This window comes from Rhamphochromis sp. 'chilingali' (assembly GCF_963969265.1).
Source record: "Rhamphochromis sp. 'chilingali' genome assembly, chromosome: 9".
Lineage (NCBI taxonomy): Eukaryota > Metazoa > Chordata > Actinopteri > Cichliformes > Cichlidae > Rhamphochromis > Rhamphochromis sp. 'chilingali'.
The window spans coordinates 18,467,074-18,491,125 of NC_137936.1; the positions used below are offsets into that span (position 1 = coordinate 18,467,074).

Genomic DNA, 24,052 nt, shown 5'->3' on the forward strand with positions numbered 1-24,052 from the left:
TTTGTGTGTGTGTGTGTGTGAGAACACCCACTCATCCTCAACATGTTTTTCTTAGCGGATCTGTCATTACTGTTTGGTGCTAGAGCTCACCTTCCCCTCTTTATTGACTCAATATGAAAACACAATTATTGCACCAACAAAATCAGGGTCAAAGGTGGAACCACATGATGTTTGTAATGAGTCTAACACTCTCTTAATGACAGGACTATTCACGGCCTCACATAGAGCAGCACATTTGGGGTGCTTTTCATTTAGGCAACTGTTTGAAATCAGCCTAGTTTTGTGTTTCTTCGTCAGAGCATCTCAAGCTTTATGTTGGGCTGTGATAAACCATCTATTGTGGGGTTATCAGAGATGATATTTTCTATAGTTTAATGCATGCAAGATTGACTGGCATTGTCGGGGGACTGATTTTTGATCTTAAAGTGTGATGCAGAAGAATATCAAATGTGAGGCTATTCATCCTTATGTTGCATGGCCACATAAACTCTCCGCTCACTTGTAACCCACTAAATATGTACAATGGGATAACAGCCAAGGAAATGTCCATTATAAATGTTTGAGACACAAAGTCTACTACATATGATTTGCCCTGGATTAGCCTTTCTAGCATTTTGTAATCTAATTTCACTCATGTTTTGTGATATGAAAAAAGGATATTTAAAAAAAGAAAAAGAGATCAATTCATTTGCTGTTTTCTGTTTGATGTGAATTATGTGTTTTTGAGTCAAAACAGCTGTTTCTTGACTCCCCCCTTTTTCGCATGCTGGACTTATCCCCCACTGAGCCACTCCCCTAACCCTGCTGTTTGCTGCTGTAACACACACATATTTTTGGTGTTATAAATCTTCACCAGCTGACTACAATTGATTAGTAAAAATAACTCCCCTTACTTCACCACCGGTGAGTCACAGTAAAATGCACGGAGGGGTTAAATGATGTCCATAGGCTGCTAAGGATGTGAAGTTGGGCTGTGCAGGAAACATGGGAGAGCAGCTTCCTGTTGTGCAAAAAAGGAGCCTGTTGTACAGCAATCAGATGGACAGATGGGCGTGCAGGGAAACAAAGCCGGTTTATCAATGCAAGAGAGCTGTTCTGAAATGTCAAATATATTTTATGCTGCTAAGAAAAACTGTTTTATGAGAATATTATCCAGTCGTTGCTCTGATTTGACACTAATAAATCAAACACTCAGTTTCACAAGAACAACTTTAAAAAACGCCCATAAGTTGCAAGCCATGACTTTGTTGTATGTTTTATTATCTCGTGATAATGTTTAACATTTGGTTACTTTGTAACTGCTAAAAATAGAAACTATAAGAAAGTATATGATGATAACAAATATCATCAAATATATATATATATATATATATATATATATATATATATATATATATATATATATATATATATATATATATATATATATATATATATATATATATATTTGATGATATAAGTGACATATATATATATATATACACACACCCTGGGACAAAATGTGGCATTTTTTGCTTTTATGGGATTTTCCCAGAATTATCGTTTTTGTGTGTAGTCCACCTCGTGAACAGGCGTTAAATTAAGTTTCTTTTACATAAATTGAGTGACTGTCTACGTAAAACATCCACATCACTCCGTTTAATCTCATCCCTGTTATATTTACTGATTACAGTAAAGTACCAATCATCGCTGAAATTCATTTGTAGGCGGACTGTAACATTTCCAACACTTAACTGGACCTGCTGCTGTGCAGGGATTCTCCTCAAGTGCGGTTCATTCCAGTTTCCAATCGCGTCCGGCGCGCACCAAGACGCACCAGCGAGCGATCAGCTGGGCAGCGTTTCCCTCCCAGAAGGCAGGGCTGCGTTGAGGCACACTCACTCACTCTCTGCTTAGACTATTCAACAGAGTTTGCTGTTTGCTCCATTTTTATTACTTTTTGTGTCCTGACTGATTTTGCGGACGAGATGTTGGAGATACTCGCTTTCCAAAAATGAACACAGGTGAGACGATTTGCCTCGAGCCACGAACTGCTTCACTTTCGACATTTTTAGAAAATTAGAAGACATACGAAGTTTACAGTTACTTATATCTTACAGATTCATCTTTTTAAAGATATATATATATATATATATATATATATATATATATATATATATATATATATATATATATATATATATATATATATATATATATATATATATATATATATATATATATATATATATATATATATGTATATCTCACTTTGGCTCCTTTCTTCGTAAATGAATGACTCCAGCTGTAGCAACAGACAGGATATGGAGCAAATCAAAGTGTGCCTTTACCCAGTGTTTCTTGATTTTACAAGGAAGTATGGTGTTGGTTATATAGAAGAAAAGAGAGCGCTTTAGCAAAAAATGAAGCTAGCTTGGGGTTTGAAAACTTCAAATCAATCTTTAACTGCATGTTTTCTATTTATAGGCAACTGTCATAATTGCCTATTTTAACACTTCCTTTATATAGATATTGTGCATTGCATAATGTATTGATGTAATTCATGTATTGAATACACGTGAAGTACATGTGCTGATTTATTAGCACTGTCCTTTGCGACATGTAAAGTGACCTATTGTTCTTAAAGCAGTACAGGCAGCCTGACAGGAGTGTCTCTCGCTTGAATCACAGGAAGTGAATCAGGGAATTCCCTTCAATTCTTTCTTGAAGAATATCAAAGTATACATTACTAATTTAGCATCTTTTTATTATAATCTTACACCACCAAGCTGTACCAATTGGAGGAGCTATCTTGGTTTGTACTGTCAGTTTCATGTATGGAAATATATATATTTTTACAAAGAAATATTCTACAGATTTTGTGAAGAAAATGTGCACAGCTAAATATGACTCTTACACACGGTTCAAAGTTTTATCATTTGTGAATCTTTAATCAGTTTTAGGTCACAGTGAAACAATGCAAATGACCTGCAATCTATTTTAAAGCACATAATCTTACAGTTTCCTTTTCCTGTTGTTCTTTCAGACTGCACCAAGCCCTCTGTTGCTCCCAAGCCAAGATTTGTTTGTCACGCCAAGCTGTTCCCCCTTCTGTCTGCAGCCAGGGGTCCTAAACCTTCTATAGCCCCAAAACCTAAAGTCGCATCAGAGGTAAATGGCAGCCAGGGAGGATGCAGTAATGGCAGCCTGGTAACCTCAGATGGTGAGGCTGATGAGGAGCACAAGACAGAGAATGGTCTAAACAAAGCAATTATAGACACATTGCCAACGGAGCAACAATTTAACTCTTACATCCTCAAATCACCACAAACAGACTCACCATCGGGGTCACATGGGCTGGAGGACAGAGATGTGACAGAGGAGGAAAACGAAGATGAAGATATGATTCTGAAGATGGATGAGGACTGGAGATTAACTGACAGTGCTGTGACAGAGGAAGCTGATTCCCTGGAAACACTTTGGATCAGTGATGCTAGACCCACGGCTGACTCGGAGGAGGCAGTGGAGATGATTGACACAGACGTGACGGAGGACATGGATGCTGAAGGTTGCGATGCAGGTGAGGCGCTGGCCGACACAGATGGCATCTCTGTGGGAGACTTTTCTGTTAACAGCATCGATGAGGAGGCAGGCTGTTATTCTGGTGAAAGTCGAGACCTGAACAAGAACCAGCGCCAAATTGAAGAGGATGCAAATACAGCAGACGATCTAACTGAGTCTTGTACAGATGAACCTGATGTCCTGGGTGAAGAAACCACAACTGAGGCTGATGACAAGCGTGTTTTTCTAGCAGAAGATGAAGAGAAAGTAGAACCAGTCTCTGACTGTGGTTTCACTTGTAACATCCTAAAGCTGAGGTGTAGCCCTAAGATTAAAGAAAAAGGTGAAAGCCAAGAGCGCACCCGTTTTTATGACTTCACTCCTGACGACCAGAAACAGATCTCTGGTGCAGCTAAGAGACACACTGGCTTAGAAGGCGATCCAGGTTATGAGCCGTTTTACATCTCTTCGGAGGACATTATAAACCGAGACTTGATGTCAAGGAAAGACAAAACTTGTGGACCACTAGAGAGTGCACTCACACAAAGTACCGTTTCTTCTTTAAACAGCCATGGAGTATCAGCCAGGAAATATGAGGAAACAGCCGAAAATATACAAACGGAGTGTTTGGGTTCTCAGGATTACATTAACAACACTCATGAAAACAAGGTAAGGATATGTCCGAAAAGGATGCCTGTCAAAACTGAAGAGCATAATTCTCATGCAGTGGGAGACATATTAAATCATTTGTACTTCCAGCCGAGGTTCAGGCAGATATCCATCTCAGTACCAACAGATGCCGATACCTCACTGACCTCTTCATGCTCAGGAAGCCAGCTCCTGTCCCCAAACGACTCTGACGTCTTCAGAGACGACGATGACTCGGAGGGCCACATTGTGCCCTTTCTGGATGACACCACTGACACAGAGCAGGACATCAGCGATGAGCATCTATACGAGGAGCCAGGGAAAAGTTTGTATGCGGAAAATGGTTTTCCTTTTGATAGGAAAGTGACCGGGATTCGATCCCACTCTTTGTCACACCGCATTACTAATAAAGTGGAGGATACAGGAGTGCAGTTTCTTCAGAAGCCCTACACGAGTGGATTTGGACAACCTGCAATGAGCAGCAGCCCCATGTTAAACTCAACACGGCACAAAAGTTACTCAAAACCCCATTATTTGTCCCTGTACCCCCGTTCCCTGTCCATGGAGGGCCAAGACTCATCTCTGTGTGTCTACAGGGAAGGATCTCCTAGACAGAGAGGTGCCCTTTGTTCATCTGAAAGCTTCTCCAGGCGCTCCCCTCTCTCATCCAGTGCCCTATCCACACCTACATCTGCAGTGGATATCCCTCCTCCGTTTGAGCTGGCCTACATCACTAAGAGGCCTATTACAAAGAGTTCTCCTTCCCTTCTCATTGAGGGGGACTCATCAGAGAAAAACAGGAAAAAGAAGTCCTCCCTTAAGCGCTTTCTCATGCTTAAATTTAGGCGGAAGACAGAAAACAAGCCTGCGGTCGATGTCAAACCATCGTTCTTTAAGCCCTCAGCAGAGTCCAGCCACCGTACGCCCAGCAGACTGCTGGATTTAGATAGAAGCAGCATAAACAGCTCTCCGCAGCTGAACTCACGCTCAGTCAGCAAACTACAAGTTTCACCTGAGCCGGCCTCTCCCTTCCTGTTCTACAAGGAAAGCAGAAGGAAAGGGAACACTGTGGCCTTCCTCAATCGCAGCGTTGTCCGGGTGGAGTCCTTCGAGGATCGCTCTCGTGTGCCTTTCACTCCTCTCCCCCTGACCAAGCCTCGGTCCATCTCCGTCCCCAACACAGATACCTCTGACTACGAGAATGTTCCGGTCATCAGTTCAGACTACGAGAACCTTCAGGTGCCGCAGCGGAGGCCTGTTCGGCAGATACCTCTCACAGACTTCTTTGTCCGTCCCAGTCGAGTGCTGTCTGCTGCCAATGAGACAGATGGTTATGTGGACATGAGCAGCCTCCCTGGGTTTGAGAAAAAAACTCAGTCACTTGAACAGGAAACAGAAAGGTATGTAAATGAACCAAAGCTTGTAGCACTGCCTTGAGTTAAATGATGACATTGCTAAAAACAATAACAATGTTGGTTTAAAATGTTATCTTGGTAATTGCTTATTACCACTAAACATCACACGCAAGGTTTTATGCAATTCAAATTTGACGTGTTGATGCTATCAGAAGAAAGTCATGTTATCTAAGTTAGGGCTCCACACTGGATTCACCGTCTGAAGATTATGAATCTCTGCAACAATTTTTATGTCTGTCCATCCCAGAGTTTTTGCAATAAATCCATCAGCACCAAAGCAGTGGAGTGTCTTACTAAAAGACCAAGAAGCCAAACAGCTAACACGCATGGCAATTGTGCATCATATTAGTGATTCCTGCCACTACCATTTTTTATTACTTCATGGTCACTTTAATAATGTCCTTGGAATTATCATTATTTGTTATATAGAGACCCCCCTGATGCTATGATCCCTGCAGGTATGTAAAGAGGAAGCTTACCTCTTACCTTGCAGTAAGACTAAACTTGTCTTGTCATGGCTTGTTGAGTGGGAGAAGAGGAAATGCTGGTGTAGGGGTAGTGGCTTAAGATGTAATTGAAAACGGGCTGTTTTCATTCATAAATCATCCCTTTAGGTACAGAAAATGGGGTGCTTTTGGGCTGATGTTGTAGGCAGAGCCTCTTGTGTCTCTAGTGGGATGCTGTTTGTTGTATGATCAGCCAGGCGGCTCTGACTTTAACCCACCTCCCCCTTACCCCCCACCCCCACATTCCTGTTAGCTGTGCCCATATCATACAGGCTGTCCACGATGATTAATAGTCAGAGTCTTTTGGAGTCATTGCTCGTCTCTAGCCATTCAGAAACAACAGGCGGTGATACAATCTCAGTATGTTCTGTAGTCAGCAGTTGTTCACCAAAGAGCTTCCCTCTCCTCATGTTCACCATTTAGGTTATACTATATGTGCAAACAAAGCTGTACAGCAGGGCTTATAATACACTGCTGAAGAGGCTGACACAGTGTGGTTTGACACAGACCGTTGTATTTTATACTCTATATCATTTCTGTGAAAATTAACTCCTAAAATCAACCATTGGAAAACATACAGGTGTACTTCTGACTCTTAGTCATCAATGAACAGCTTGCTGTCTTCATCCTTTCATATATTTTCCTCACAAGAAGTTTTTACAGTCTATAAACTTAAATATTTTATGTTTTAAATCAATAAATCAACCTGCACACACCTTGAGTTGATGATGAACATGTGAACATGTTGTATGGCTGAGCATATCATTATTACTCTGGTTTGGGCAAACTTTTTTTCTGGTGCCTTAAACTCCACATGGATACTATTATTTAGGGACTTGTTTAAATTCCAGCTTTTTCATATGGACACTGTGCTCACTTGCATGTGCACACACTGGCTCCCCATAGTATTGCAGCGTGAGTTAATAGAGTAAATTAACCTGTTTATCTACTACACATTTGAGAACTGTGAAAATGCCAAAGACAATATTGAAGAGCCCAAGGTGGCTTCATCAAGAATCTTTATTTTGGCCAAAAAATGCAAACTATTTTTAAAATAATGACAAATAAAAAAAAGTAAGAAATGTGAAAATGACCTAAGGGATAAATTTCAAGCAAAGACCAGGCAGGTAACTTATGCACACAAACAGAAAAACCAGAGCATTTGCTGCTTTCTCTTGTCATGGTTACAAACACTTTAGCTCACTGATTTGAACAAGTGGCCCAAATGCCATAAGCCTAGTATAGAGGCCCAGGTTGGATTATGCCCCACAGCCATTTACTGCATGTCTTCTGCCCTGGTCTTTCTCCCAGTGTCTTCTCGCCACTGTTCTATCAAAGTAAAGGCTGAAACCCAACAAATAAATTAAAAAAACAGACTTTATTTAAAAGCTACCTCCATGACATCCTGTTGTGAAGCCTCGTGTTTGGTACAGACAGTATAAAAGACATAGCCACCCTGACTCTATAACTGTAACTTAGAAATTCTGCATTTTGAAGCTTCAACATTAGCATTTTTGTCTGCTGTGTTATTTGGAGCCAGACATTCCCTTATATGGATAAATGATGGTATAAGCTACCACTATAGCCAGCATGGTGAGCAAGCTACTTTCATAAGCTGTACCAGGTAATACCAGCTAATTAAGCACAGACTTCTGCAATGGTCTATCTAACAATAAAGCTAAATATCAGTCAGATAACACATTAAAAGTGCTCAAACAGCACAAACATGACACTCACAAATGCACACACAGTTGGGAGGTCCAGTTTAATGACTTGAACTAGGATGAGGCCTACCCAACTGGCTCCAGCTGCCTATCCATAGATGCTGAAACTGTTTTTAGTACCAGGCTGTAAATGTGTTTTTCTGTTCTGCAACATTGGACATTTTAAAGTGTGAGCCTGTAGGGGCTGACTGTCTTTTGCTGAAAGCTTTAAGCATTGTCTTGAGGAACTGCAGTTTTTGCCACTTCTGTGCTGACATCATATTTCATTCACAGAGGTTGCCCCCCTGGTTTGACAATATAATCGTCACCATCTTGATTTTTTGGAGACAAAAAGAGAAAGGGTTACAAAATGAACACTAATAATGTTAATAATAATAATGATGATGCTAGTGCTAAGATGTAAATCAATAATTAATAACAATGATAGAATTGCAGGGTCAAGGTGCATAAAAAGCAAATTAACTGGAAAAGGCAAATTAACGTGAGACTCGTGTAACATTAAAATTGTTTCAAGAGAAAAATTATTTTGGGAAAAAATGGTCAGCTATGTATATAATGCTTAAAGTTTAACACTGAATGTATAATAATTATTTTTAAAGAATCATCACCCTTTCAATTCTTACAAAGTGGGTTTATAACAAACCCATAAACCCTTCCAGTTCCTGCTGTCTAGTAGTGTCAGAGATGTAAGTTCCCTTTCAAAACAACAACGATTTTAAAAATAACACTACTAATAATCTACTTAATCCAGTTGAGCCTTATTTGTCAAAGCAAAACAGGAAAAAAAAAGTATTTAACAAAACTCCATCGTAAATACTACGTAAACAGTGAATAGCTACAACCTCAATAAATCAGCAAAGTTGTCAAATTTAAGAAGCTACAGTAACAAGATTTTTTCATTATATAGATTGAAATAAAACTTTTTAAAATAATTAATGAATAAGTTGTTTTTTTTAATTATTTGCTGATTTTTTTTTATTATTATTTTTATGCACGACTAATTTATTGCTTAATTGACCTTTTAATGTTAATCCTAAACAAACAGTGGTATGAATATGATTTCTGCACGGTGTTTCAGCTTCTACAGAATAAAGCCAGCATAATCACAGTTCTCCAAATGGACAGTCGAGTTAGAGGCTGAGGATGTTAATTTTGCAATAGCCTGAAGGAGCCATATTAACAGATAGTTTGGAGATAATTGGTGTCTTTTCTCCAGTCAGCTTTCATTGGGAACCTTGCTTGAGGAAAAAGATAGAAACAATATTTTTTATCTCCTGTAATTTATCGCTGCACATTTCGCCTTGAGACGTCATACATTGTGGCAGGAGCGTGTGAAGAGATGGAGGCAGTTTCTTTGGCAGTGATATAAAAGCCTAATATAGAGACTGTCCGTGCAGTTTTGTGGTATCTCATTCAAAGTTTGATCTAGTAAACAGTAATGGGCCATGCAGCTCTAATGTGTGTGATGCAGAGATCTGAACTGCTCACATATGTTGTTCATATGTAGCTAATTTGCATCTCAGTGGGATTTAATCCACCGGTGCTTGGAGTGAAACATGGCAGGAAGATTGGCAAAGCAATTATCTGGTCACGTAGAGGACTACTGCATCACCACTGTAACTTTAAGGATGTGTTGTTATTTGCGTAGCTTACATTCCCCGCTGAGCGGCAGACATTAGCATATTCATTTGGGCTCCCCGCAGAAGGAAATCTCATAGCATAAAATACCAACATGTGTCCCTGATCGGGTACAGTTGTCACCGCGGGCCTTTCAGAATCAGTTTATTGGCTTTTGCAGACCTGCAATGTTTTATCTATTCACATTTAATTCTAACACTGACTATGTTTATTATAGTGATATTTCAATGTGAAGCATAAAGATGATTTGAATGGTTAAATAAAATTCATCTGATTTATTCTCACATGAATGAAGCTCATATTATAGAATCACTTGGTCAAAGTGTGGGGGAAAAAATGAAATGACACATTTTAAGGCTAGAGTAGTGGTTTTCAACAAGGGGATGCAATATACACTCACCAGACACTTTATTAGGTACATTATGCTAATACAAGGTTGATTTCCCATTTAGCTTCAGAACTGCCTTAATTCTTTGCGGCACAGAATCAACAAGGTGCTGGAGATTTTGGTTCATATTGACATTGACGGCGTCACAGAGTTGCTGCAGATTTGACAGATGCACATCCATGAAGGGTGTCTTTAGATCTACCAAAACACAAAGGTGCTAACTAACCCCCACATCATTACGCCACCACCATCAGCCTGAACTGGTAATGTGAGATAGGATAGATCCATTCTTTCAGCAGCAGCTTACAGCAGAAATCAAAACCAAAATCATCTTTTGTGGTCCAATTTTGGTGAGCCTGTGTGAATTATAGCCTCAGTTTCCTGTTTTTAGCTGACAGGAGTGTCACCTTGTGTGGTCTTCTGGTGCTGTAACCCATCATCTTCAAGGTTTAATGATTTCATCCATTCAGGGATGCTTTTCAGCATAACTTCATAACTAGTGTTTTTTGAGTTACTGTAGACGTCCTATCAGTTTTAAGCAGTCTGACCTCCTCTGACCTTTAGCATCAAAATGCACTTTTGCAATTCAGTGGATATTTTTCTCTTTTTCTGGACCTTTCTTCGTAAATGCAGAAGTCAGCTGGGCGGGAAAACCCCAGTAGATCAGCAGTGTCTAAAATACCAACACGTTCTCACTCCCAAAGCGTAACATTTTACACTAGGTGACAAATCGTCAACATATTACGTTTTCGGCTACCCACCACGTTCCTAAATGACGACCTCGGAAAAAAGAGGAAATATGAGAACCGTCTGGACTCCATCTAAACATGTTCGCTCTTTTTCTTCAAATCGCTTAGAAACACGCTATTTAACATCATTATAGTCCTGGTTAAGATCAGGCAAATACTCAGACTAGCCTGACTAACAGACACCGAAAAAAACCCCCAACAACATGCAAAGTCACTTAAATCATTTTTCTTTCTCATTCTGATGCTCAGTTTGAACCTTAGCAGGTCATCTTGATTATGTCTACATGCACTCTGTTGCTTCCATGTGATTGGCTGATTGGATATTTACATTATTGAGCATTTGAACCAGTGTCTATAACAAAGTGTCTGTGGATATATTATTATTAAGGAATAAGAAGGAACAAGCACAAACAATTACAGATCCTGAAGGTAGGTAAGTTTAGCCAGACTTTTTGTAAGTCAAAAAGCAGAGACAGCTGGAATGTTTTGGTCACAGTAATCACTTTTCTGTGGATTAAATAGGTTAAAATGTCGTATTTAGTGAGCTTTAAGATGCTCCTTGGCAAATATTATTTTGTTTCGGCGTTAGCTCTGTGTCCTTGTATTCAGTATTTATGTTAAGGTGCTAAAGTTCTGCTCTCCATATCTTCATAAAACCCTTACGTTCTGGACTATTGTCCATCTTAAATAATACCCCACATTTACTTAATTTAGTCCGTAACACTATGAGGCCTGTGGAAGAATTTGAGATGAAATAAGTCTCTGTATCCTTTTTACCAGGCAAAAGTGTGATTTGAAAATATTTTTGCTCTCAACAAATCAAAACTGTAAATTAGGCAGAGTAGTTATGAGGCTGTTACATCAGTGTTATGAGCCAGAAACCAAATGAGGTACAGCCTCATAAAAATAAGCCAACAAGGGCGATATTATTAAACATGTTTTTGAAATTTTCCATTTTACCAAATTCAGTGCAAAAGAAACCAATAAAATGCTACATGAATTTTCGTCATTATTGTTAAGAGTGTGCATATACTCTGTAGCATTTTTTGGACTGTATATCCAGCACGCTGCCTTGTTTCACACCAGCCACTCCTTTTTTTTGTTGCTTCCCACAGTGCCTATACAGAAGCATACAACGTGTGTGCGTTGGCAGCTGGTCCACAGGTTAATCCGGTGGGTGAAGATGTGAGAAAGACAATGGGTGAAGAAGACCAAGGACGCACCTCTGAGGAAGACGAGGCAGTGACAGAAAACAACTATGACAGACAGGTTGGGTTCCTTACAGGCACACTGAGGGGAGAAAAAAGGTTTTATAGGTAGAATAACAGATTTCCACAACAAAATGTTAAATATCTTGTCCATAACATACTTAGCTTAGAAGTCCCCATTCACTAAGCCTTTTATTCACCTACTCTTATTTAGAAAACCCTCCATCCTCAGAAATAAAACTTAATTATTTAATTGTTTTTACAGAGAAGTCACCTTTCCTCCAAATGACTGGTAGAAATGAAGATGTATTGTAAGAAGGGAGTAACATAACACAGAGTAAACTGTTTTTTTTTTCACCTTGGCCAACTGCAAAAATGCCCTCCAGTGCCAGCATTTTAATGCAGGTTAATGGAGGTTAATGGGCTACTACAGGGCTGTCCTCATTATTTAGAATTTGATTGCTGCTTGGAGATGATGTTGAGTGGTGAGCCAGCTACATTTGAACCTGCGCCAGAATGCTTTAGTTTCTCCCAACATGAGGCTTATTCCAAGTAAATAATATGATTGTTTACAGCCTGACGGTCGATCCAGAGCCTTTTACATCGTCAAAGAGCTGGTGGATTCAGAGAGAACGTAAGTTTCCTATTTAACATATTATTTCTTATTAACTATATCTGCTAAAAGCAGTCTCGTTCCCAGTACTATCCTGCTGAATTGTGGCTTTATTTATCTACCCACAGACATGTTAAAGCCCTCAAGGTGCTCCAGGAAGTAAGTGAAGTTTATATATATATATATATCCTTTTCCAATTAACCAACCCACTCTACATCTCCTGTATGCATCCAGATATTCAGTACGGGTAACATTACAGCTCAGGTTTATATTTATTACCTTTATTCCTGCGTCTGCTTTGCTGTGTGTTCGGACCATAGTTACTCATTCACAAGCTCATTTTCACCACACTCATTTAGCACAAGTACACTTTTCTTCTGTCCTCTTTGTAGCTCCACTGAAACAGTGTGGAGCACCTCTGCTGTGATAATGAGACAGGAGCAAACCCTGTTTTTTTCATTTTGCTTCCTGCTACAGTATAGGGCATAACCAGTGACCTAAACCACTCCAGTGCTTGAAGAGATGATGAGATTCCCTGATATATTAGCTTAAGCTCTTCCTGCTGTGGGAGAGTTAATCTATGGTGGAGAAAGGGACGGATTGTTGGAGGCTAACTGCGTGGTTTTGGGAAACTGGAAGCAATATTCTAACCTAAACTGTGACATAAAGTTAATTCCTCCACACTCATCCATGTGCCAGGACTTTCGTGAGGCTGTTCGGTCGACAGTAGGAGACCAAGGGGAACCTGCGCTGGATGATGAGAGACTTCGAGAGATTCTTAATGAGCTTCCTGATGTTTACACCCTGCACCGCACGATCCTTACTGAGCTAGAGAATCGAATCCAACACTGGTGAGCGATGGGACAGCATACATTAGTGTTAAATAGGAAATACTTCAACACACACACACCTAAAACACATCAAGCTATTATTGAAAAAAAAATCCTTTCCAACCTTTTTCTTCCTCTATTGTGTTGCTCAGAAAGCAATCTAAGGGCAGTGGGTACTTCTCTGTCATGATCTCGCCTCTGTTTGTTCATTCAGGGAGGACAGCCAAACGATTGCAGATATATTCCTGAGCAGGAAAGCAGAGTTTTTGGTCTTTACCACCTACATCGGCCACTACGATCGGAGCATGAGTTTACTGGAGGACAGCTGCCGAACATCGCCCGCTTTTGCGGAGATTGTTCAACGTTTTGAGGTATGACCTATGACAGGGTCTTTTAACTGACTTGTGAAAGGTAGCACAAAATTCAAAATGGCATATTGTTAAAATTAACTATAAATTTAAAAAAAAAGAAAAAAGAAAAGGTGTTTTTGAGAATCAAATGGTCTTTGCTGTGCTCAGTGAAAGCTGCACAGCTATGATTACATTTTCTTACTATAAGGACATTATTAGATAGTCAAGAAGTCAAGTCGAAAACCTATACTGTTATTGTATGTTCAAAAGAACAAAAACAGAGTTAGTGATGATTAAATGTAGGATACTTGTCTAAGTAGTTATGGATTTCTATATACATATATGTGTGTGTACATGTGTGTATGACAGAGAGAGAAGAAATAGAGACATAAGGCTTTGAAAAGTCAGACACTAAGTAGCTAGAAGTCATCGTTTTATTTCAAGCAGCAGCTACATTCATCTGCCAAAAAAGGAGCAGTTATGGCACCCAAAAGACAAATAAAGACATTAAAAAATCTTTCAGAATGACAATTTAATCACCAAACCTTTCTTAAAATTTATGTTGCTTGCATTTACCAATGGCTTTTTGAACTTTCCCAACACAGGCACAAATTAATTAGCGACTAATTTTAGCTCCAAGGCTGCAGTTATAATTAGCCTCAATTAAACGAGCAGACACAGGAATGTGTTTGTCTAACCAGAGAGCAACAGATAGGAAAGCCTTTAAGTTGATAAGTTTGGAGTATTAAAAAACGATAAGTACAACAAAAACGCATTATAAGCATTTCTTAAACAGCTGTTGTTTTATTCTCAGTCGCATGTTGTTTAGAGTTCAGAGCAGGTCAGTCTCAAGTTTGTTCTTGCTGTTTTTCTCCTCAGGGTTTGGTTACTCAAAGTATTATGCTTTTTAATAATGCCAGTTAATTGTAGCTCAACGTCGAGTGGCACAGTGTACATGTGTTTTATTTATTGACAGAGGAATTTTCAATATTTTCCATCCATTTTACAGACCACTAAGGAGAGGAGTTGGCTGTAAAAGTTTGCAGAGCTGCGCAGTTTTCTCCGTCTAATTTAAGAGCACCGGCGTTTAAACGTCCTTAGATTCTACTTTGTGCATTAATGCCAACGCAGTGAGCTTCTTTGTCTACCCTTTAAAACAAGAATTAAATGAATGTGAATTAAAAAAGTGAAAAACTCAAATTATCACAAAAATACTATAAACAGAAATATGTTACACTGTCCATTACATTTATTTACAGGGCAAATACCTTCAGTACTTGCCGAGCCCCATTCTTAACAGTAGCATTGAACCAAGTCTTTCTAATGACTAACGAAGATTTGCATTTTTGTCGCTAGCAGTGTCTGTGTGAAATAACTAAATACAAGTTCAGGCACACACCCAAACTCACAAACTGCTGTGCTGACAGGAAGTTTGGGTTATTGGCCCTTGTTCACGTTTAAAATATGACTGTTTCTCCTCAAAGCTCCTGTGATGTTGTATAGCTTGTGTGTCGATACAGCTGTCCTCTTTTTTGTGGACAGTTTCATTCCTTGCCTTTTTAATCACTCTGGCATTGTTTGACTTGTGTTCATGTGAGCTTCTGCAGTAAACGTGGCCCTTAGGGGCAGCTGTGATTAAGGGAAATAACAAATATGTATGTGTCTCAGGAGAAAAATCCAGCTGGGGAAAATGCCTCCTTTAAACATCAGCTTCTGCGGGTCATCGTGCGTGTGGCTCAGTATCGTATGCTCCTCACGGGTGAGCCAAATTTTAATTAAATCAGGACAAAGCGTCCGTCCTACAGTATTTAGATAATATCTTACTCAACATTGTTGTCTTCTTTACTCTCTGGAGGAATTCATTTCTTTTCTTTCTCTTGCAGATTACTTGAACAATCTCTCCCCAGATTCCAAGGAATATGAAGACACTCAGGGTACAGTAAACATATCACAAGAGCAGGCAGCAGTGTGCACAGAGGCTGCAAAGTTCACACTCTCTTCTACTCACAGGAGAGCTTTGCCAGCTTCTGTTTGTGGCTGTGTGTTTAGAAAGAATTTATTCGTGCTCATTTGGCATGTAGAAATGGTCAAGAGAGAGCCAATTTAGATTTCTTTGTTTTTGGTGGTAACCCACCGAGGAGTCATTCGAAGTATTTTCTGCCTGAAGACAGTAATGTGTAATTCATGAGAAGGCACGTTGAAGCAACACTATCTCTTGCTGTATCTCCCATAAGGGAGCCACCTAGTCCAAACATGCAGACACTTCCAGACTCCTAACTTAATCACTTTGCACACAGAAGCAAGGAAAAAAGATCTCATGAGTTATACAAACCTTTAATGTGATTGTGGTCGTGACTGAAACGAAATAAATCCAGTTCAGCTTTATTTATGCGAAGTCACAATAGTACTGACACCTTAACTTTATGATATTGTAGAAAGAAACCAAACAATCCTCTCTGACGTCTCTACCCTGATCCCTCTGTCTGTGTTTGTTTTACTCAGCTGCCGTAGTAATCATGTCTGACATCGCAGATCAAGTGAATGACAGCCTAAAACATGGGGTAAGGGTCACACGTTAACTCTTGTACACACAACACCACCTGTGATGCAGAATCACACTTTTTAAAAAATCTTATTAAGAGCACACACACACAAATGCAACATTCATACAGGAGTACAATCAATGATACTGGTTTATAGACCTAGTTGAGAAGGAAAGTTCACTGCTCCCTTATTAATAGTGTCACTTTTCAATGTGAATGCATTATTAAATGCACACATTTAATAATGCATTCAACCCAAGATATCATCAAAATCACACTGTTTAAACAGTTCTCTTCTTTCTCATGTTGGAATATGAACAAATATCATTTAATCCTTTCTTATTGTCATGAAGACATTTTGCAGCCACACTAAACTGAGACATATTTGGTGATTCCCAACCTTTCCAGCTTTTGGAAGGAAAAATCTGATATTTTCAGTCAGAAGCAAATAAGCTAAAATTTCAGGAAATCCCCCCCAAAAGAAATAAAACACGTTGTGTAGTATATATTTGTTTATTTCTTCTAATCTACATCTACTTTATCCTTTTACCCTTTGTGAACCGTCTGAAAATACCTGAAAGTGCAACAACTGCTGGATGTACTGACAGGAAACTGGGCACACTCTTCCCCACCTTTAAAAGCTGCAGCTGCGCTTTGAGAGTGAAATCTTAAATCAAACATTCATAGTAATAAGAGTCATAAGTAGAGACTCAAATCAGCATCCAGCTACAACTGTGTAGTTGGAGTCACATGTCTGGCATAATGACATTTTTGATTGGGTATGGTCTAAAGCGAAACATATATGGTATGTTTGTCTGATTTAAGAGATAGCTCCACTCTGGAGTCAGACAAAATATAAAAATATCTTGATGTTGTCAGGAAAATGACGATAATGCCCTTTCATCCATCCGTCTCTTATTTTGGCGTCTCACCCCTCTCCTTTCTTTCTGTCTCTCAGGAGAACTTGTTGCGTCTGGTCAACATAGAGTACAGTGTTCGTGGCCAGCGGGACTTGCTTCAGCCTGGCAGGGTATGTGTCTGATAACAGTATTGTTTCTGCTTAAAGCTTGCCAGCCCACCCTGTCTGTGTTGCACCACTCCTTGCTGCCCTTTACACAATCATTCAGCTGGGAATCCCCACACCGCCTGGTTAAATAACATTAATTACCGCAGATGCCCTCTTTGTGTCAGGATTTGATGAGTTGTGAAATGCTTGGTTTGATTAAATCATGTTTGTTTTGTTTTTTTTAACCGTCAGATTTTTGTGAAGGAGGGCACGCTGATGAAGGTCAGCAGGAAGAGTCGACAGCCCCGCCATCTGTTTTTGGTAAATGTTGTTTCCTGTTTGCAGGACATTGGTATTAAAGACTCATGTACCAGTCTCTTATTATACCAACTTTTTAAGATATGTGTGCTATTTGCTTAATTAGAACTTCTTATTTTTATTAAATGTGTAAAATGTAGAGTGAGGCATTTTCTGTCTGGTCTATTTCCATGTCCAGACTGAGCTATTAAGAGCAGGGTTTCCTGACAGGATGTTTCTGAATGCTGGCTTCCTGAGCCAGTTCTTTACTGACAGCACAGGGAAGGTCAACAAGAGCTCCTTAAAAGCTGAGCGATCCATGTAGAGTTTTACAAGGCTAATTGTGTTTGGTAAATATTAGACTAGCATGCGTTTAGCTCCTTCAGTTGATCCTTATTAAGTTCATGCGATATGATGATAAAGAAGTAGAGAAGGATGTCATTGATGAAACAGAAAGCATAAACTTAGTAACCACCTTAATACAATTGCTCTGTTTATTTACTCTAAAAATTCAGTTTGAAAAATCAATACAAAGATATGAAATATGAAATACTGCAATCAAGAGAGGTTGGGAAATTAAACGCCTTCGCATATTATCCATAGAGCATGACCGAGGTGGATTGTTTTTCCCTCCTGTGGTGTTTTTGAAATTTGTGGTCTGAGCTCGACACTAAAAAAACCCTCGTAAATGTCTCTTCTGGAGGAATATTGATAATCATCACAGCATAACTTTTATTTCCAAGCTTATTGGGATTAATGTTGGGGAGAGCATAATAAAACAAGACTGCAGGAGCTGGCAGTTTCCTCAAAGACGGTACTAAAATGCAGAGGGACAGTAAATAAAATTATGTACTGGAAAAATAATAAAAACTTTAATGATGCAATTTGACACCGACTTTGATAACCGTTGTCTCAAATATCTCACATATGTATAATCATAAACATTTATAAGTAGGAGTTATCAATTCACAGATCCCCTGCAGACATGAAATAATAATCTGCATATTTTTATTGGTTGTCTCACAACTTTAATCCTGGATTTCCTCATTGAAAAATTGAAAAATTTGGTATTTCAAACTGCTGGATATTGTTTCATAAAAAAACACATTGGAAGCACAGGGAAACTTTCCCTGTTAGGAGATGAATCTAAAAATGATCTTCTACTGTCAAACTATGCATGTACGTTGGTGTTCTCATTGGAGGGCAAACATACAGGGGACATGACACATGAGACGCAACCTACATAGAGGGTGACTTCACAGTTTTATTTACCATGTTTCAGAATAACCGATAAGTTCCTAATGAAGTCAAAATCGATTATTGGTTTCTTTTAGAAGAGGGTCTGATTGTGTTTTCATGCATGAGAAATTATTGTTTGTAAGCATTCAAATACACTGTGACTGTTTTTACTTTGTGCAAGAAAACGGCTGATAATTAAAAGGGAAAAAAAAATCCTGTTCTTTTTTAAATGTGAACACGGTGGTCAAGTTTTGCATTAGAGTGACGCCTACTGGAGAAAAGCTGCATATACATGAACGATGAACTGCTCAGCTGACTGTTTTAACTGCTGACTATTGTTTTTATGCTTCTAACAAAGCCTTTCATCTACACTCACTAACTGTGTCTCATGTCTGCCTGTTGTCAGATGAATGACGTGCTTCTTTACACCTACCCTCAGCAGGATGGCAAATATAGACTGAAAAACACTTTGCCCCTCACTGGGCTGAAGGTCAGTCTTAAGATTAGAGTCAGTAATGCTCAATCGCCGGCTTACATGCAAGTTACATCTATAAAAGCACATGGATATTTCAAGAATGTGTTTGAATTTCTTGTACGTTTTTTCTTCATGTCTGGATGTCTGATCTTGAATGATTGCTCAGGTCAGTAAACCCATTATTGAAAATGTCCAAAATGCACTGAAGATAGAGGCAGCAGACATCTCCATCACTTTGTCTGCAAGGTGGGTCACAATATAGAGCATCCTGTAAAAATGATCGATAATATATGTGGTACTGATGGTGGTGAAAAAAAAAAAACAATGATTTTGCTACCAAAGAAGTCTAAAACCTTTGAAACTAAAGAGATGAATGTGGATACTATCACATTAGGTGTCTAGTTGAATTGAAGCTTGTTTTGAGCTTGTCTGTATATTTTGCAGTTCCTTTTTTGAAAGAGAGGACTGGTTTTACACTCTTAATCGCGCTGTGACTGAACATATGAGAGGCTCTGTGACATTCAGCAGTTGCTCTGGAGAGGTGAGCAAACCCTGCTTCCAAACAACTGTGTTAATACTTTACTGATATTTCTTCAGTCATGCTTAACCGCACCAACCACAATGAGACTGATATATCTGTGTGCTTCTGTGTGTGTGTGTGCCAGGCCAGAGATCGCCTCCGGCTGACTCTAGGAGAGAAGGCTCCCACACTTGTTCCCGTCTCACAAGTGATGATGTGCATGAACTGCACCTCAGATTTTAGTCTCACTCTTCGCAGACACCACTGCCACGGCTGTGGACGGGTGAGCCACATACAAATAAAACACTGAGCTTTAAGATAGTTTAAAATCTACAGTTTAGACAGGATGCAGCAAACTGTAGCTTTCACAAGTGTTAATCGTCATTAGAGCTTGTTTTAATGCGCTTTGTGGTTCCTTCGTATATTTGTGTCACAGATTGTTTGTCGGAGCTGCTCCAGGAACAGATACCCTCTGAAGTACATGAAGGATCGCATGGCCAAAGTGTGCGATCACTGTTACAACGAGCTAAAGAAGAGAGGTGAGAAAAATGTGCTCAAATACATTTGAATATCATATATTAAGAATTTCAAACTCAGTTTACATCATGAGTCACATGCAGCCGACTTTGACCTCAAATGGATTAGAACAGTGAAGCCCCCCCCCCCTTTTTTTTTAAGTATAAAGAAGTTTAATCACACATTAAATCCCTCAGTTATCTATATATAAGAAAAAGAAGTGCTATTTCAAAAACATGTCCCAGTTTCTCTACATGACAAAGAAATACTTACATTGAAATGTACTTTAATACTTTCTGTTGTAGTTAAGTGAATAATGTGAAACATTTCTTTCATTTAAATGTTCACCTATTACTTGATTACTGTGGTGTAGTACGAATGCCCCCATAGGGGCTGTAAAACTTCTGAAAATACAGTTAAAAGTAGAAAATCAATCGAACATGTGACGGTGCGGATTGGAGTCTTTGGCAGGCCGCTTTGGGGCACTGAGCCATATGTTTGACAACCATCTCCTTTGTCTTCACCTGTACATGCAGGTCCTTTTGATTAGTTAAGTTTATGCTCGGACTGAGTGTGAGTGGAGTCAAACAGAGCTGGAAGATTAAAATGTTTATTTTACCAAAGGTACAATACTGGGCAAGAGTCTTGAGTCGCCCCTCCTTTCTTTATATTTTGCCAGAAGATCTGAAATAGATGCATTGATTTAGTGAAACGTGTGCAAACAAACAGGAAAATACAGGGAAATATGTACCTTATAATATTGTTTAAAACTGCTGGTTCATCCCTTCAGTTAGGTGTCTTTGTATGCTTAAATGATTCATAGGTCAGTAAACAAACAAACAAATTAACAAATTCTCTCAAAAATGGTCAAGAACGTGGATGGGACTGAGTAAAAAGCTGCCAACATCCAAAGAACTGTGAGAAAGCCTGGAGAGCTAACCCCTAGCTCAAAACCACGACAAAAAACAAAAAATCAAGAAAGTCTGGCTCCTCTGGAAGTCTGGAAGCAAAATATAAAGAAATGAAGCTCAGGACCTTTGAAATGTGTATTCGGAAAAGACAGGAAGTTGTACTATTGGAAAATAAAATAAACAATCTAAATTAAAGATGAAACTCCTGGGCTGCTATTATGTACAACAGCTTTTTTACTGTCAGCTGCACCACGGTACAGTTACCTGTTACAGGTAAGTGGTCAGACAAAATAATAAATGTGATTGTGTTATCATTGCATTAGTATATTACTTGAATTCACACAGTTGTTACTGTGCAGTTTTCATCGTTATTCGTGCACGTCTTCATAGTCACAACAAATATGCCTGTGCTGTGAGTTCTCATTTGATTGGGTTGTAGCAGCTGTCCTTCACGCTGGTTGAAAGAGTGTGGGCTCTCTCCACAGGCGGAGATGCTGCTGTGATGTCAGGGCAGACTAGCCCTCGGTCAAACCGCTCCAGTCGTCCGCTCTCCACCGTGTTCCAGAACATTCATCCTCCCAATATTTGGAGACATCGGAAAGGCACTGCATCCTTCACACAGGTAAATTCAACAGAGTCTGTGCATTATGAAGGTTAATGAATCGCTGGTAATGAAGTGACAGCTATGCCATTTTATTAAGTAAAACTGCCATTGTTACACAGGTGACAGTGTCGGAGGAGGGCTCAATCAGTGGCAGTCTACAGCGAAGCAAGAAGAGCAAAAGGAACTGGAAGAGACTGTGGTTCCTCCTAAAAGACAAGGTGCTTTACACCTACAGAGCCCAAGAGGTGAGGGGAAATATGCACTCCCCTTTAACCTAAACCACACATATTTTACACCTATACAGACTGCAATGGCGAGGTTTAATAACAAAGTGTTGTATGTTATAACCTGTTTAGTTTCCTCTGATTTATCTTCCATCTGCAGGAGAAGGTAGCGTCAGAGAGTTTACCTCTGTTGGGTTTCACAGTGAGGCTGCCTGACAAGCAGAGGGGAGATGAAGAGGCTAATGTCTTCCAGCTGTACCACAAAAACACTTTGTACTACACTTTCAAAGCTGAAGATAACAACACAGCCCAGAGGTGAGAAGCACATTTACCTGATAGCCCATAAAATGGAAAGAGGCTTAGCTCTTAGCCTGACTCAGTTTGAAACACAACAAGCATTACTGCTGTATGGATGCTGGTGTTGATCTTGGGAACTCACAGTGTCTTTGCCAGTAAAAATAACTAAATGATGGCTTCGCATTGACGGGTTGTTGCTTTCTGGGAGAACAACTTGACCTTAACCCACAGACCATCTACAGCAATTCTTCAACTCAGTTTAAGCATGAATAGCACCAAATTGGGGAGAAAACAGAAAAGCTACCATCCTTGGCCAAGATAGACTAATATTAAAAACTGAGATATAAGACATAAAATTAGCTCAGTGAATAACGTAGCCACCCGATAGCCCTGGTTATTGTTAGGTGGTGCAGACTAAAATGACTCTTTTCTGATCTAAAATCTTTTCCTTGTGCAGATGGGCAAACGCCATGGAGGAAGCCACAGTTTTATAGAATAAGCTGAAAGAAAAGTCTGCCTTTCTCTTTCTACACACTTGCGCCCCTCAAAAAACTTCTGACTGTGAAACCACAGCGAAGAGGAACAAACACTGTTTTATTACTGCAGGTTTACAAGTTATAACTTGCCAGCTGGACTGAAGAAAAGAAGACATTGTGTTCTTTGAGAAGGGACATGATCACCTACTTTGTCAACCTCCAAGTGTTCCCTGCCTGCTGGTAGAGCAGGTGTGATGCTGAGAACCACGAGATGCACTGGCCCAGATACCTGACAGTGTGGAACATTACAATGATGTGACCTGTATTTCCCCCAGCAGCTGATCAGCGTCACTCCTCCAAATTGTGGTGAAATGCTGTCGATTATTTCCAAGTTTTATTACTAACAATATTTTGAATATGTTGAATACTTCAGAAGAGGCTGAAAAGATAATAACACCTGTCAGCGTAACTCAGAAATGGCCTCATCTTTAGTCAAACATGCATTATTTATGCCTTAATTTCAACATTTGTTCTTGCACTGGATCTCCATAAATATGCTCTGAAGCACAGGCTGCATCAAATAGGGAGTAACTTTATATGTATAATAGTGTCTATTGCTTTGCCATGTACTGTATTGTGGAGATGAACGTGAATAAGTAGTTTCTATGCCTTTTGCACTGATTTGAAAAAGAAATGATTGTACAAATGAGTGTCATTCATTACTGGGACCAAAAGGTTCAACTACTGTACTTAATATACTAGCTACTGGGAAAATGTGGAAAACTATGTCTTTAACATTTTAAATCCCTATAATAAGTATATTATAAATCCATGTTTGTATAAGACTCACTGAGCTGGAGCGGATCTGCAGACGTGGACTGAAACATGAATCACTGATTGCACTGATCTACATAATCAGTGTTTTGGACTTTGTACTGTACTAGATGTTTTCTTATGTTTATTTACAAGACAATAATTTTAAAACAAAGTAAAAGATACTATATGATCATACAAAGAGTCAGTGTCTGTGCTTTCTCTTCATTCTGCTCGTGTCCTCTAGATGGCAGGTGGACTATATTTTAAAGCAGGTGGCAGGCTGTCATTGATTTTCTGTTACCGTGTCCTTGCTCGTGGTTTACAACACATACTTTAGATTAAAATAGGAAAAATTCAACATGCAGCAGCTTCTAAATAAACCTAAAGGTGCCTGGGCTGACAAATAGTCCATGTGACGCTTGTTCCGAGACCAAGCTGGTCAGTTTTTCAGCTCACGTGCAGAGCTTCTCGGGAAGACACAGTGGGACTAAGTGATACACAGACCAGTGTGCTGTTGG

The 24,052-nt window shown here is 39.4% G+C and overlaps 1 protein-coding gene across 2 annotated transcripts; it reads left to right on the plus strand.

Moving 5' to 3' along the window:
• The first annotated feature begins 1,794 nt into the window (after positions 1 to 1,794).
• Positions 1,795 to 23,722, plus strand: fgd5b (FYVE, RhoGEF and PH domain containing 5b). 2 transcript variants are annotated; one of them, XM_080891907.1, is made up of 21 exons: positions 1,795 to 2,003; positions 3,026 to 5,588; positions 11,724 to 11,877; positions 12,392 to 12,450; positions 12,558 to 12,588; positions 13,130 to 13,281; positions 13,475 to 13,631; positions 15,279 to 15,369; positions 15,494 to 15,544; positions 16,113 to 16,171; positions 17,112 to 17,183; positions 17,412 to 17,480; positions 19,102 to 19,185; positions 19,337 to 19,416; positions 19,615 to 19,711; positions 19,836 to 19,973; positions 20,127 to 20,229; positions 21,603 to 21,739; positions 21,841 to 21,966; positions 22,106 to 22,260; positions 22,700 to 23,722. In XM_080891907.1, the coding sequence occupies exons 1-21, from the start codon at positions 1,994 to 1,996 to the stop codon at positions 22,734 to 22,736; spliced, it is 4,425 nt and encodes a 1,474-aa protein (XP_080748033.1). In that variant the 5' UTR covers positions 1,795 to 1,993; the 3' UTR covers positions 22,737 to 23,722. The 2 variants fall into 2 exon arrangements, with proteins under 2 accessions (XP_080748033.1, XP_080748034.1); XM_080891908.1 differs by having other exon boundaries at positions 21,841 to 21,939.
• The last annotated feature ends 330 nt before the right edge of the window (positions 23,723 to 24,052 follow it).